The sequence below is a fragment of the Polistes dominula genome, unplaced genomic scaffold (assembly GCF_049000335.1).
Source record: "Polistes dominula isolate Pdom_NZ unplaced genomic scaffold, Pdom_raw_medaka contig_73, whole genome shotgun sequence".
Classification (NCBI taxonomy): domain Eukaryota; kingdom Metazoa; phylum Arthropoda; class Insecta; order Hymenoptera; family Vespidae; genus Polistes; species Polistes dominula.
Window position 1 is genome coordinate 9576529 of NW_028300951.1, and position 14815 is coordinate 9591343.

General features: G+C 31.7%; 4 protein-coding genes and 1 long non-coding RNA gene across 5 annotated transcripts; 3 read left to right on the plus strand and 2 right to left on the minus strand.

Annotated features, from left to right (window-relative positions):
* Nucleotides 1-189: 189 nt before the first annotated feature.
* Pex16 (peroxisomal biogenesis factor 16) lies at nt 190-2166 on the plus strand. Its single transcript, XM_015323657.2, is given in 6 exon segments — nt 190-696; nt 699-719; nt 794-1040; nt 1133-1412; nt 1518-1621; nt 1704-2166. Coding segments are annotated over 6 exon segments (1008 nt in total). The 5' UTR covers nt 190-596; the 3' UTR covers nt 1960-2166.
* Nucleotides 2167-2530: 364 nt separating this feature from the next.
* Jwa (PRA1 family protein Jwa) lies at nt 2531-4916 on the minus strand. The gene is made up of 4 exons (XM_015323659.2): nt 4517-4916; nt 4138-4355; nt 3957-4070; nt 2531-2804 (listed from the first exon to the last, which is right to left on the minus strand). Exons 1-4 carry the CDS (start codon nt 4711-4713, stop codon nt 2749-2751), a joined length of 585 nt encoding a protein of 194 aa, XP_015179145.1. The 5' UTR covers nt 4714-4916; the 3' UTR covers nt 2531-2748.
* A 1896-nt stretch (nt 4917-6812) lies between these two features.
* Nucleotides 6813-8787, plus strand: LOC107067814 (actin 205-like). Its single transcript, XM_015323653.2, has 2 exons — nt 6813-6952; nt 7046-8787. The coding sequence occupies exon 2, from the start codon at nt 7064-7066 to the stop codon at nt 8192-8194; it is 1131 nt and encodes a 376-aa protein (XP_015179139.1). The 5' UTR covers nt 6813-6952; nt 7046-7063; the 3' UTR covers nt 8195-8787.
* Nucleotides 8788-10180: 1393 nt separating this feature from the next.
* Nucleotides 10181-12897, plus strand: LOC107067815 (actin 205). The gene is made up of 2 exons (XM_015323655.2): nt 10181-10337; nt 11401-12897. Exon 2 carries the CDS (start codon nt 11427-11429, stop codon nt 12555-12557), a length of 1131 nt encoding a protein of 376 aa, XP_015179141.1. The 5' UTR covers nt 10181-10337; nt 11401-11426; the 3' UTR covers nt 12558-12897.
* LOC107067820 (uncharacterized) lies at nt 12744-14782 on the minus strand. Its single transcript, XR_001475926.2, has 2 exons — nt 14123-14782; nt 12744-13850 (listed from the first exon to the last, which is right to left on the minus strand). It is a non-coding gene; the product is annotated as an uncharacterized LOC107067820 (long non-coding RNA).
* Nucleotides 14783-14815: the final 33 nt, after the last annotated feature.

Genomic DNA, 14815 nt, shown 5'->3' on the forward strand with positions numbered 1-14815 from the left:
ACCAGCGCCATTCTGGAAGGTTTTTGAACTATTATTTATAGAAAAAGCTGGACACTTTTTCACATTTTCTCCCATAAGAGATGTTACTCCTTATCTTTACCCCCATAATCGGTCATAACAGTCCAAAAATAGACCAATGATTGTTTAAATTCCCCTTCTCTAGTTGGTAATACTAATTTGCAATTTGGTCAATAGGTCGGTATAGGGATGTTCATTTAAAACATACATCGATGTTTTTTTCGATGCATCAAGTTTTCGATGCATCGATGTATATCGTGTAATTCTAGGTTGGTAAGATGGTTGATTACATCTTTCAGTTTATTTGTCAATGTTTGTCGTCCAATTTAGAAAGATAAATTATTGGACAGTCATCTTGTCAGTCACTTGGGTTGTCAAGTTGATCGTAAATATTAAAGTTCAATTAGGAACAAAATATAGAGCGAAATTTTCATTTGATCATTCATGAAGATACATATACATATATATATACACAAAAGGTTTATTTATTTTTGAATAAACAATAACTTGATTAGTTATTAAAAGATAACTTCTAATTAAACCAATCATTCTAATCAATCTAATCAGTCTAATCAATCATGAATGCCATCAATTCAAGATTTTCTAAATTGATTCTATCTTATAAACATTGGGTGCAATGTAATCCACAATTACTGGCTGACTTGGAGAGTACAGTAAGATTTTTTCTTACTTTACAGCCGGTATTAAATTTGTCTATTTTTATTTCTCCTTCTTCTTAGGATATTTCTATTTTCTAACAAATCTTCTCTTATAGGTCGATATAACAATTCTACGTTAGCATCTGAACTTATTTATTCCATACCAAATTTAATTGAATTGTTTAATGATTTATTGATATCCAGTGGTAAATATATGAATTCGAAGATACCAGAGTTGCAATTAAAAATAAAAATCTGGTTAACTGTGTTAGAGTATACGGAAGCTTTATTCGAGGTATCTGCCCATAGAATTTGGGGAAAATCTGGAAAATGGCTTATTATTGTGTTTATACAAATATTTAAGTAAGCCTCTCGTTATATATTTTATTACAATCAAATATATTGCCATTGAATGTTAAAAGTTCTTATTTAAAATCTTTTTTCTTCGTTTATAGAGCTGTAATGAGATTGTATTTGATACATGTTTACAAAGAAAACGTAATTGAAAGTCCTTCCATTAAGCCGCTTAATAAGAAGAAAATAAACCAAACATACGACAAAGATATTAAAATGAAAGAAGGATTTCAATTGAAACGAAGTGGTATTGTAGTCAGGAGTATTAAAACTTCTAGATCTATAGAAACAAGAATTTGGACACCAATATCGTCCATGAAAGATGAAAACGAAAACGTTGATAATGCTTTTATATCTAAACGAATGTTAACGTTGGCAGAGGTTTGTTTAAATTACAATATATTTAATGTTTCTTATTGTCACACATATGTTTCCTTATTATATTTGATAATTTCTTCCTTTTTTCCCTTTCTTTTTTCTTTTCAGACTCTTTATATAGTAAAACCATTGTTTCATCTTTGTTGTTTATCTGCAACTGGAAAAATGAATTGGCAACCATGGTTTTTGTCTTTAATTATTGATTTATTTAGGTAGCAAAGAATTTTTTATTATTATTCCAAAATATTTATACGAAAGAAGAAAAAATTCAAACTAATAAATAATATTTTTTAGTTTACAGTTATTTAATCATTATGGACAAGCAGTTGCGCTTAATACAGAAGAATGGAATGAAATTTATCAAAGAAAATTAAGTATACTGTTATATATTTTACGTTCCCCTTTTTATGATAATTACAGTCGTCTTAAAATAATAGCAATGTTAAACATATTATCTAGAAAAGTGCCTTTGGCTAAACTTTTAACAGAACCGATACAAAAATATTTACCACACTGGCAACAGATGTATTTTTATATGTGGTCACGTTAACAAATATCCACATCATTTGCATAAAAAAAAAAAAAAAAAAAAAGTCATATGAAGTGCCTTACAATATATAAATATTTCTTCCAAAATATTAGTCAATCCAATTGTAATATCAAGCAAAATTTATTACGATTATAAATCGTATACTCTGCATTTTGTATATTTAAAAGATACTGTAGAATAAGACTCAATTAAAACACTTTAAGTTTCTTTTTATACTATTTTTTCGAGCTTAAGTCGTCCTAAACTGAAAGACGTTTCCAGGCTATAGGTTATCAATATGAAGAAGATCGGGAAAGAAATCTCGATGGGAATTCTTTGATTTCATCCGTACTTTAAGGACATTTGACTTAATTTTAGTCATTAATACTATACATTAATTTTATTTAATTTACGAATACGGTAAAGGTGTAGCCTATAATTCAATTTACAAGGAAGTTTTGTGGTTATATTGATAAAATTATATTTTATATTTATGAATTTATTAATTTTATTTGTAAATATATTTTAATATCTATCATTTAATATGTATCAATCGTATATATATCTATATATAGATATATGTTAATGTCTATTTTTTTTTTTGCATAAATGACAAAATTTTATTTATGGACTTCATTTTTGTATAAAAAAAAGAATATTCAAATTATGTGATTGTATAAATTACAGGGTAATAAAATATAATTAATATTATATGAAGAGCCTGTTTTCCATGGAAAGTAATGATTCTTATGGATGACCATTAATGGAAGCCATTAAATATAGTACAATTGCATATTTGAAAGCTGGTTGTTAATCGTGTAGTTTATTAAAATACTTTTGGTAACGTAACGTCGCACTCTTCACATCTGTTTAAAACAATCAATGAAAAATAATGAAAGATTAGATATATATATATATATATATATATATATATATAAAATAAATTTGATGGCAAAATTAAAAATAATTCAATTTCATTGAAAAACGTTAAAGAAAATAATAATTTTCATTAGTAAAATGTACAAGAACTATGTAGCATAATAGATATATTTGCAAATGATTCATTAGAAATGTTTATCTTGTAAGAACAATTTTGGGATAAATATTATAAAATATATGTACTACATTTTAAATAACAATATATATATATATTAAAATATAGACACTAAGCCTTGAAGAAGAGAAAGCTCTGCTACAATTTTATTTACATTATTATTCTATGATACATATAATATCAAATAAAGAAATATATACTGAAAAAAATAATAGTCTTTCATAAATTATACAATACTAAGCAAGATAATGTTTTTCTATCCTTAGAATTCTTGGTTTACTATATGTGTAATATATTAATAATAGTAAATATACAGTTTTACAAATAACACAAATAGAATATTATATACAAGCGAAATAGATGAAAAAAAATCTAATAAAAAATATGCATTATTAGTGTCTCGGTATTAGATTGCATATTTTTCTATTTACCGATTAAATATATAATTTGCATTTTTCTCCGTCTTTGGTATATAACATGTGAGAATATCTTACATACTTATACAGTTAACAATATATATATATATATATTGTTAACATTAAATAAAATTAATTCTCCATATCATGTGACGTAATTCATGAAATACATAGATTACAATAAATAAATTATACGTATCTTAATCGTATAATCATCTTATATATAAAATATAAAGAATTTGAATAGATCTTTTGTATGTTTAGTCTATATAAATAGACAAAATGAATAATAAAATAAGTACATAAGAAATATATCTAATGTCTCTGTATATAACTATAATCATAGATATTACAAAAAAATAAATCCATTTGAAGCAATAAGATTCATCACAGTGTAAGATAATATCAATTATATATATATATATTAATATATATTAATACTTTTGCAAAACTGTTATTATTAGATCATATTAACTTATTATCGTTTAAAAAGAAATGTTATACTATAAAAATATGTTGAAATTATGCAAAAATTTCATTTTGCATACCAAGATGTTCCAAAAAAATACCCATTGGTGTTCGTGTCAAGCCGATGCCTTCAATTTTATTAACAATTTTGTTTTTTGTATTTCTCGATCTCAAAGAAGCATGTATAAATATAACTGTAATAAATGATTAATAAATTATTATTCACAATATTACAGAAGTTATCGAAATGATTAAACTTACCTGAAAATGGTAGCAAAATGCCAAGTAAAAAAACTAAGAGGGATCCTAAGGTGTAAGTAGCAAAACCTGCTACCAATATTATTCCAATTATACCTACACCTGGATATTGTTGTTTAAATTGATGTATCAATCTTCCCTCCGTTGATACATAAGCGAAACCTCCTACAATTATTACCATTGCTACCATTCCAACGAACATTTTGACAGGATGAATTAATCTGTGAAAACAATGTTAACAATATTATATTATAACATTAATTGTAACGGTTATTATAAGTGAATATGCATATGCATATGGCTTACCTATGTGCACATATTCGTATCCATATACATATACGCAGATTATATTCTACAAAAAGAAATGTATCTTTGAACTTACCCTACGATGAGAAAAATAACCACAGCCATGAACAAGTAATTTGTTTGATAATAAAGCATGTTATTGACGACTCTGTTGCCCCATTTATCAAAATCTTTAAAATTTGGTATTTGAAAACGAGCTGATTTTAACAAAAAATCATCTAAACTCCGAAGAGGTGCCAATTCGAAATTACTATCGATTTTTGTTTTATCCATTGTATTTAATAACTTTATTCTTATTCTCCTCAACAATTGCCGCTTAAAAAAACTCTGCAGATTAATAAAGTTTCACTCGATTTTATTATCTTTCTCTTACGTAGTTCAATATTTTTGGACGATGACGTTCTCAGAAAAAATCAAGGGTGACAAATGGTATACAAGATATATCTACATTTACTCTAGTTAACATCTCCTATAGATGCTTTAGTGTCGCCCCCATTCACTTGATCGAACTTTCATGGAAACACACTGTATTCATGGTAATTGTAGAATAAATGTAAAACTTTTTTTTTCAAAATTCAAATTATTTCTCCAAAAGTCATTCTAATACCTGCTCTTTATCATCAATTTTTTCTTATTTCAATATTTATTTATTAATTTGTTAATTTATTAATAATTGTTTGTAACCATTATTAATAGTACTTATATATATATGACTTTTGGTTTAGAAAATATCGTTAAGATTGCGCCACATGTCCCATTCAAATATATCTCCTGTAAAACTGTATAATTTTTTTTTTTTATAAAGAATGACCAATTATAACTATATTTTCTTCCTTATTTCTTTACAATGCTACGTGTAATTTACTCTCATTCTTATCTTTTATCTTTCTATCTGCAGGTTATGTTACAATTATATTATGTCTGAGTAATATTTCAAATGAGGATGTTTAAACAAAATGCATTGATGTAAATGTGTTCAAGCTAAATTTAGCTAATAATAATGCACATTTAACTAGTGGAAAAAAATAAACTAAAAAATATGTTTAATTAAATATCAATGAAGGAAGAAATGATGCTACAAGAAATTAGAAGTGGCGATTTTTTATTCTATCAAAATAATACAATATGATATTATGTAACTGCAGAAAATATTTCAATTTTCTTAAAATTTCTTGAAATCTCTTTGTGATTAAAATAACGTGATCCGCTTAGATAATATAAGGTATACTAAATTTATAACATACATGTGTATATATATATATATTTTTTTTTTCTTCTGCTTTATATCCTATACTTTATATCCATAAGTTGTAGCATTTACTGATCGAATTTGAGTTAACCAGAAAATACAAATATTAATATTAATATTCTTATGTTATTAATTATTTGACGATAAAGCGAAAAAAAATCGCAAAGAATTAAATAGAGAAGCTGTATACTTACCTACAGTATGACTTATAAATGTAAACAGAAAATATATATAATAAATAAATGTATACTTTCTAATATGTATAGGGAATAATTATAAATAAATAACTACAAATGGAAAACATTGTCATTTAATACAATTGTATGAAATTGCATTTATTGTTACAAAATAAACGCAGAATAATGCTAAAAAATGGAAATCAATAATTATGAGTTAGAGTATGTTAGTATGTTAATATTATTTATATAATATTATGATAAAAAATTAATACAGTAAAAACTTGTAACTGTTTTCTACAGTTAAGTTTTCATTGAGTAATCTAAATTGATAAATGTAACTTTTTAAATAATCTTTCTCATAATATCTTTTCTACATAAAGGAAAATGAGATCTTGACGATATATTAAAAATAAATATAATATTCTATAATAAAAATGACGTAAAAATAGCAGCGTTAGAATGAAAAAGTATTATAATTAAACGCTGAAGATAGTATTAAAAAAGTATATAATATGATATTACCTTAAAATGAAGAAGAAAATTCAATTAGAAGTTGATAATTTTGCATGGAAAATTAGGTAAAGTATTAACTGCTTTTCCATAGCCAAATTTGGATGTATCGTTGGGTTGAGGAAAGTAAACGATTGAGATAAGGAGGGAAGTTAAAATAAAAGGGATGATGAGAAGAGAAGTGGAAGAAGATGAAGAAAACAGAAGAAAAGCGTCAGTGGGGATTGACGCATATTTCTCGAGTAGTCAGGGATGTCCAAAAGACACGACGGTCCACCCTCAAGCACCCAATGATATTCCCGATGTTTGAATATTTAACTTTGAAAGGTTTCCTGGTTACGCGTTGTCCCGGTCGAAGCACTGCGTAAGTTTCCCATTATGCGTGGGCAGATCTATTGGGCAGCCCTGGAGACGTCCCTCGTGCCCATCTTCGGTAGCGTCGCGTACGATACGCGAGCTTTATATCTGGCTTCGCTGCGCCTGCGAGCCTCAGCCGCTCCGTAGCTACATACTGATCCACAACTCACCCTCGCGGTTGGTACATTATACTGCTCTTAGTTTGTCCGTAATATCGGTGCGTTCTCCTTACGAGAAACATAAGATTCCTAAGTATAATATCCGAAACAAATATCAAATATATCTCTAATTAAGAATATTTTCCTTTCAGAAATAAGAAGATAGCACAATGTGTGACGACGAAGTAGCTGCCCTTGTCGTAGACAATGGATCCGGTATGTGCAAGGCCGGATTTGCAGGAGACGATGCACCTCGTGCTGTATTCCCCTCGATCGTCGGCCGACCTCGTCACCAGGGTGTGATGGTCGGTATGGGTCAGAAAGACAGCTACGTAGGCGATGAAGCGCAAAGCAAAAGGGGTATTCTTACACTCAAATATCCAATCGAACACGGTATTATCACCAACTGGGATGACATGGAAAAGATCTGGCATCACACCTTTTATAATGAACTTCGTGTCGCTCCGGAAGAACATCCCGTTCTTCTCACTGAAGCTCCACTCAACCCTAAGGCTAATCGCGAAAAGATGACACAAATTATGTTCGAAACCTTCAACAGTCCAGCTATGTATGTTGCCATCCAAGCTGTTCTGTCCCTGTACGCCTCCGGTCGTACCACGGGTATTGTATTGGATTCTGGCGATGGTGTATCTCACACCGTACCTATCTACGAAGGTTATGCTCTTCCTCATGCTATCCTACGTTTGGATTTGGCCGGTCGTGATTTGACCGACTATCTCATGAAGATCTTGACTGAAAGAGGCTACTCCTTCACAACCACGGCTGAACGAGAAATCGTTCGTGATATCAAGGAAAAGCTTTGCTATGTTGCTTTGGACTTTGAACAAGAAATGGCCACCGCAGCAGCCAGTACTTCCCTCGAGAAGAGCTACGAGTTGCCCGACGGACAGGTCATTACGATCGGTAACGAGAGGTTCCGTTGCCCAGAAGCACTATTTCAACCTTCCTTCTTGGGTATGGAATCCTGTGGTATTCACGAGACCGTCTACAATTCCATCATGAAGTGCGACGTCGACATCCGTAAGGATCTCTACGCCAACAACGTCTTGTCCGGTGGTACTACCATGTATCCTGGTATCGCTGATCGTATGCAGAAGGAAATCACTGCTCTCGCACCCTCGACCATCAAAATCAAGATCATTGCACCTCCCGAGAGGAAATACTCCGTATGGATCGGTGGTTCCATCCTTGCTTCCCTATCTACCTTCCAACAGATGTGGATTTCGAAACAGGAGTACGACGAGTCTGGCCCTGGTATTGTCCACCGCAAGTGCTTCTAAATTCATGATTGAACAGTGTCAGAAATGCGACACAGATCTTGAAGAGTTAACATCTGGGTTGCGTGTAAGAATATTCTTGAGAAAGAAGATCAAATTTATGCGAACTGTTGTGCTGCTACAAAAACAAATCATCAAGAAAATTATTAGCATTCGACTTGTTCTTATAAAATTATACATTTACTTGAGATTTCTTTTTTAAATAGCGATACAATCTATTCAATCTATTGTAATTTTGTAACTTTTTGCAACAAGAAAAAAGTCGAAATGAGTTTTATTCCAAAGAATGTCTATGTAATCAATGATTTACAATAATAATCATTGCGTTAACATGAACTTTGGAAGAAGTCACGCGTACGAGTTGATCGATTATTACGTTACAATTAAGATCACTCGCTGTCTTAATGTAAAAGATATTCTCTGTAATCGTACAATTAAGTACATTCTGTCTGGGTTGTTAACGAGGCCAACATATCTGATCTTATTCTAATTTACTTTGTAAATATTATATACTAAATCGTCGTTGCATTGTTATACACAATTGACATGCAATATCAAATATAAATTTAAATATACATTTCACACGACATTATAAATATGATTTAATATACTGAAACACTTTATTATCCTTTCCTTGTATAAATCCTGTAGACCCTAATAGAATTTTGAGACGCGTTTCAAGAGTGTTTTCTTTTATTTGATTTAACAAATCTGGAAGTTTACTTTTAAAACTTTACTTTATTTCTATGTAATCAGCTAAATGTTCTCTTGATTTTGAGATACGCGCATTATGTAATATATAGATTTTAAGTTCAGAATTAAATTGTTCCTCTATAATTTTAAATATCCAATCCAGTCGTGATTTTTGACTAGAAATTTATGAGAAAGTTAAATCAAATTTAAATACGCAACAATATATTTCTCATTTATACATTTTCATAATAATTGTTGAAACCACTTTTTCACCAAAATTGATACTCATGCTCTCGAGTAAAAGCATATCTGGGTGATTGCGAAGCAAACGTCCAAAAAAAGCTGCCTCGCCGCACGGGGTAGCTTTTATCAAAACTTGGCTCTCCCATCCAAATTAGGTACGAGGGAGCTATTTTTACCAACAGTCACTCACATCGATTCTCCAGTAGCTTCTCATGATATTTATGAATTTCATCGATCGCCATCTAAACGCCTATATCAGATATGCATGTATTAGTGATTATTCGTTTTATATACTTTATATATAGTAATATATATAATAAAAATATACACGCGTATAATAGTATAGGGAAATAAAGTTGCATATGGATCATGCATGCGTGGAAATGATATGTCTACTGCTGAATGCTATTCTACTCTATAATGATATTAAATAAACGTAATTATAAAATAAAGATTATTTTTATAAATTTTTATCTGCGATCAATTAACGTTCAGAAATTTTTGAAAATTGAATTCTAAATTGTTAATTATTTATTCGCTATTCTTTACTCTTTTCTACGTAAATTCTAACGTGATCAGCTACACAACAAGTATTCATTTGCTTATTTTATACAAAAGGAAAGTTGTTTCACCAGAGCTTAGATAAAAATACAAATATGAATCACTTTACGTAATACATATGTATATACGCGATATTTGAAAATTTATATAAAAGCAAACAATCGATTGTTTTTGAGACACAGAGATAGAGAGAAAAGAAGACGTTATTATCAAAAAAGAAAAATAACATTTTTCCATAATACATGTAATTTAATGAAATCCATTAAATATCATTTAAGTTCAAGAGGACAAATCTAAATTGGTTTAGTTTAGTATCGAATGTTCGATAGGGACAAGTATTGAAGGATTTTGAATCGATTGGATGCGTTATAAAAAAGGATGAAAAGAATAAAAGATTAACTACGTAAAGATTGTTCATAAGAGGAATGTATGTTGATGTAGAAGTTTTGGAAGCTATACATTGATCTCTTACTTAGATCTCGCAACCGCCTAGTTCGGCGAGCGTCGCGACGCCCGCGAGGCGAGCCTTTTTCGTGCCTGTCGAGCATTCGCCATTCCACGAAAATGCGGGGGTGTACTGACGAGAGCATATATTCGACGCCGCGGCGCCCAAAGGCACAGACGCCACTTCAACTCTGTCTCGTGCACGGTACGTATGTATATACTAAACGGTACCAAGTCCAAACATAACTTATAATAATATTACTTCGATCATTTATCTTTAATATTATATTAATTTGTATAATTATTGAATGTATACGGTTCAACGATCTCTCCTCCGTGCTTCTTAATACGAAACAGATTTTAACGAAACTAATAGAAACGAAAGTTAAGTTCAAGGTAGAATCGAACGATCGGCTCGACTTAGGCCAAACAACATGATCTCGATGGAGACTAATTCTTTGGCATTTTATCAAGGTGAAGAAAGAATCAGGTCGTTTTTGGCATTTGATAAAACACTTTGAAATTGAATCAGCGCGGTAATTTAACATTTTCGGATTTCTTTTTTCATTCTAAATAATATCTATATCTGGAAATAATATTAATTTAATAACAGATTTTTGAAAGGATAGAGAGAAAAGAGTTATTAATTGAAATAATAAAATTTTTTACTAATCTTCGGCTAAAATACTACCTGTAATTCTTTCATTTTTTACTACGAATTACTTTCTAAGATTGCAATTAATTCATATAATAGCGTACGTATAATAACTTCAACATATTCGAGGTCTTTGTCCGCATACGCTAATATACGGACGCTAGCATACGCTCAAAGCACAGCGTAATTTTGGCACGAACAGGCATATGAGCTATGCTTTTTCACTTAACGGCCTAGCCGGGGCGACGTCGGTTACTATAAACATTGCTTGAACTTATTAGGGAGCGTCCGTTGGTCGTCCATCTAAACTTAGCTATCTGCCGTACGGAAATAACTTAGCGACGCTGTAGCCGCTCGCCTATCGTTTTATAGGCAACTGGGTCAATCCTGGCTAGAGATGATTTCTGAAAACGTTATTAAGATATTTTTTTAAGCTACAATACCACCGCACAATCTTAAAGACATATTAGAAAATATAATCAAACAATACCTAGAAGCAAAAAATGCCCGTAAAAGACTTTAACTAAAACATTTCGCATAATGAAGTAACGACAAATGAGTTTCTTTGTCGAGGAAGAGTTAATCAACGGAAGGTGATAATTTTTTTTTACAGATCATTAAAACGAAACAAGAAACACAATGTGTGACGACGAAGTAGCTGCCCTTGTCGTAGACAATGGATCCGGTATGTGCAAGGCCGGATTTGCAGGAGACGATGCACCTCGTGCTGTATTCCCCTCGATCGTCGGCCGACCTCGTCACCAGGGTGTGATGGTCGGTATGGGTCAGAAAGACAGCTACGTAGGCGATGAAGCGCAAAGCAAAAGGGGTATTCTTACACTCAAATATCCAATCGAACACGGTATTATCACCAACTGGGATGACATGGAAAAGATCTGGCATCACACCTTTTATAATGAACTTCGTGTCGCTCCGGAAGAACATCCCGTTCTTCTCACTGAAGCTCCACTCAACCCTAAGGCTAATCGCGAAAAGATGACACAAATTATGTTCGAAACCTTCAACAGTCCAGCTATGTATGTTGCCATCCAAGCTGTTCTGTCCCTGTACGCCTCCGGTCGTACCACGGGTATTGTATTGGATTCTGGCGATGGTGTATCTCACACCGTACCTATCTACGAAGGTTATGCTCTTCCTCATGCTATCCTACGTTTGGATTTGGCCGGTCGTGATTTGACCGACTATCTCATGAAGATCTTGACTGAAAGAGGCTACTCCTTCACAACCACGGCTGAACGAGAAATCGTTCGTGATATCAAGGAAAAGCTTTGCTATGTTGCTTTGGACTTTGAACAAGAAATGGCCACCGCAGCAGCCAGTACTTCCCTCGAGAAGAGCTACGAGTTGCCCGACGGACAGGTCATTACGATCGGTAACGAGAGGTTCCGTTGCCCAGAAGCACTATTTCAACCTTCCTTCTTGGGTATGGAATCCTGTGGTATTCACGAGACCGTCTACAATTCCATCATGAAGTGCGACGTCGACATCCGTAAGGATCTCTACGCCAACAACGTCTTGTCCGGTGGTACTACCATGTATCCTGGTATCGCTGATCGTATGCAGAAGGAAATCACTGCTCTCGCACCCTCGACCATCAAAATCAAGATCATTGCACCTCCCGAGAGGAAATACTCCGTATGGATCGGTGGTTCCATCCTTGCTTCCCTATCTACCTTCCAACAGATGTGGATTTCGAAACAGGAGTACGACGAGTCTGGCCCTGGCATCGTTCACCGCAAGTGCTTCTAAGCAATTATATTCTTAAAAACGATTGTTATTGCTATATTATTTACGCAGACACACCTAATTATTCCTTACTATTTCATCTAGTTACATGTCAATTATTTTTATTTCACTGTTGGTAATTTTTAGCTACGGCCAAAGCGACTACCTTATTAGCAGTAGCGATCAGTATTCTTTTTGCCATTAATTGAATTTAATCGTCATCTTTTATGTGTGTGTGTATATATATATATATATATAGATATATACACACATATTTAGATATGTGTGTATATGTACATATATATATGTATTTATATGGATCTACATCTCTATCTCAATGGAATAAATGAAACTTATATTTTCACAGCGGTGTAATTAGTAATCTTTCATTTGTTACCCTTTATATGCATATATCACATTCGGAATTTTATTTACGTTATCATTAAACTTAATTTTTTGATAATATTTTGGAATTATAACGTTGGAATAAAATCGAATTTATTCGCAATCTTTTAATACTTGCAATTACGATTGATTTACGAAATGAAATCTAAATTAACAACTAGATAAACATATTTAACTTTAATATAGCGTTTTTTATACGGTATATTTACGAAATATATATATACGATTTCTCTCGAAGAATCTTGTTGTATTATCTTAATCATTTTAATTTTTCTAACTACTTTGATTATGCAAAAATTTAGAATCGTATATTCTGGAAAGTTACAAATTCCGTGCAATCATTTCTGGGATAATTTGCCCTTATACTTATATTGTACATTTTCCATTGTCATATGTTGGTTTTTAGCCCTTTTATGCATTAGAAGAATGCATGGACGACAACGATTAAAGAAAATGATTATTCATGGAATATTAGTTTGTCTTTGAAATTCGGATATAAGGTAAATGGATATAATGTTTGGTTGCAGGGACCGTGTATTAAACGGATTTATTGAAAATAGTCTAGTATAGGTATAATTAACAACATTTCCTCTCTACATCCAACTAATTCTGCATATTTATACAGATAACTTAAAAGGAAGAGAAAATAATTGGCCGTCTACACAAAGGAGAATTCAATCTAGTGATCATGCATATACATCTTTGTGCACTGGGCAATGAGTCAATAATGATTTTTGAAAAATTACCACGTCCTTAATGATGCCCCATGTTTTTCACTGATGTGGCTAACAACGATCCATCATCCAATACCCAGCGGAAATAAAAATCCAGGTAACATGTTAGTAGATATATGCATGTTCAATGAAGAGAGTAACATTCGACTGCATTGATCGCCTATACTTATCGTCGAATCTGAAAATTTCATTTTCAATTAGAAGGATTGCTTGATTTGGATTTTGAACATAATATACCGGATTTGTATAAATTAAGATTTATATAAATGAAAATTGCATCAATGCCATTTTAAATTTGAATAAACACTTTGCATGTATGACTAGTGAAGTAGTAAATACAATATAACATATATAACAAGAAATTATTCCAACTTTTATCTCTTTCACAAATACTTTTTATCTAACGAAATCGAAAACACAAAAAATGATTATTTCACATATACGCCTTACCATCGATTATTGATATCATTAACGGGATATAAGTAATCGTTAACTATCGTTAGCTATCGTTAATTATCCGCGTAAATTATTGAAGTTTAATGTAAGAAAGCATTCACCCTCATATACTTGCTCGTATACGGTGAAAGATAGAATTGCACTCATTTCTTCATAATAATTTTCTTTAAATGAATCACCGTAAAGTATGCAAAAGAAGCACTATTAAAAAAATATTAGCAACTAACAAAGACGCGTCCTTTCGAGATTGAAAGCCACAATCAGTAATGCGAAGTCCGCGAATCTGTCGTCCGTCGAATCGACGGCCAACATCGACGGCCAACATCGACGGTAGCACAGTAAGGTAAAGTGGGAGAGGGTTCGATGGTGGATCGAGTACTTCTCGTCGCCCGGTACATTTTAAATGGCACCAAATAAAAAATTATTATTTCTAATCCATATTAAAACGATCATTCGAAATATGTTCTACAAATTATCTTTTTAGATCATCTTCGTTCGACTATTGTACGATAGTGTATAGTAACTAATATTTCTATGATAAATCATATAAATCATATAAATCATATAAATATAAAACGACCGAGATTTATTCGCATACGATCTATACAGCTACGTAGAAAAAAAATGATGTTTTATCTCAATGAAGTTAAAAGGACTTACAGGATCTCACAACGTTGCCTACCCGAT

What these genes read in the sequence shown, in the direction of transcription:
- Jwa (XM_015323659.2), bottom strand. Translation starts at nt 4,713, where the DNA reads ATGGATAAAACAAAAATCGATAGTAATTTCGAATTGGCACCTCTTCGG. An exon ending in CATTTTGCTACCATTTTCAG is followed by an intron (nt 4,071 to 4,137) that starts GTAAGTTTAATC and finishes CATTTATTACAG; the next exon opens with TTATATTTATACATGCTTCT. An exon ending in TATTTTTTTGGAACATCTTG is followed by an intron (nt 2,805 to 3,956) that starts GTATGCAAAATG and finishes TGTTTTAAACAG; the next exon opens with ATGTGAAGAGTGCGACGTTA.
- LOC107067814 (XM_015323653.2), top strand. Translation starts at nt 7,064, where the DNA reads ATGTGTGACGACGAAGTAGCTGCCCTTGTCGTAGACAATGGATCCGGT.
- LOC107067815 (XM_015323655.2), top strand. Translation starts at nt 11,427, where the DNA reads ATGTGTGACGACGAAGTAGCTGCCCTTGTCGTAGACAATGGATCCGGT.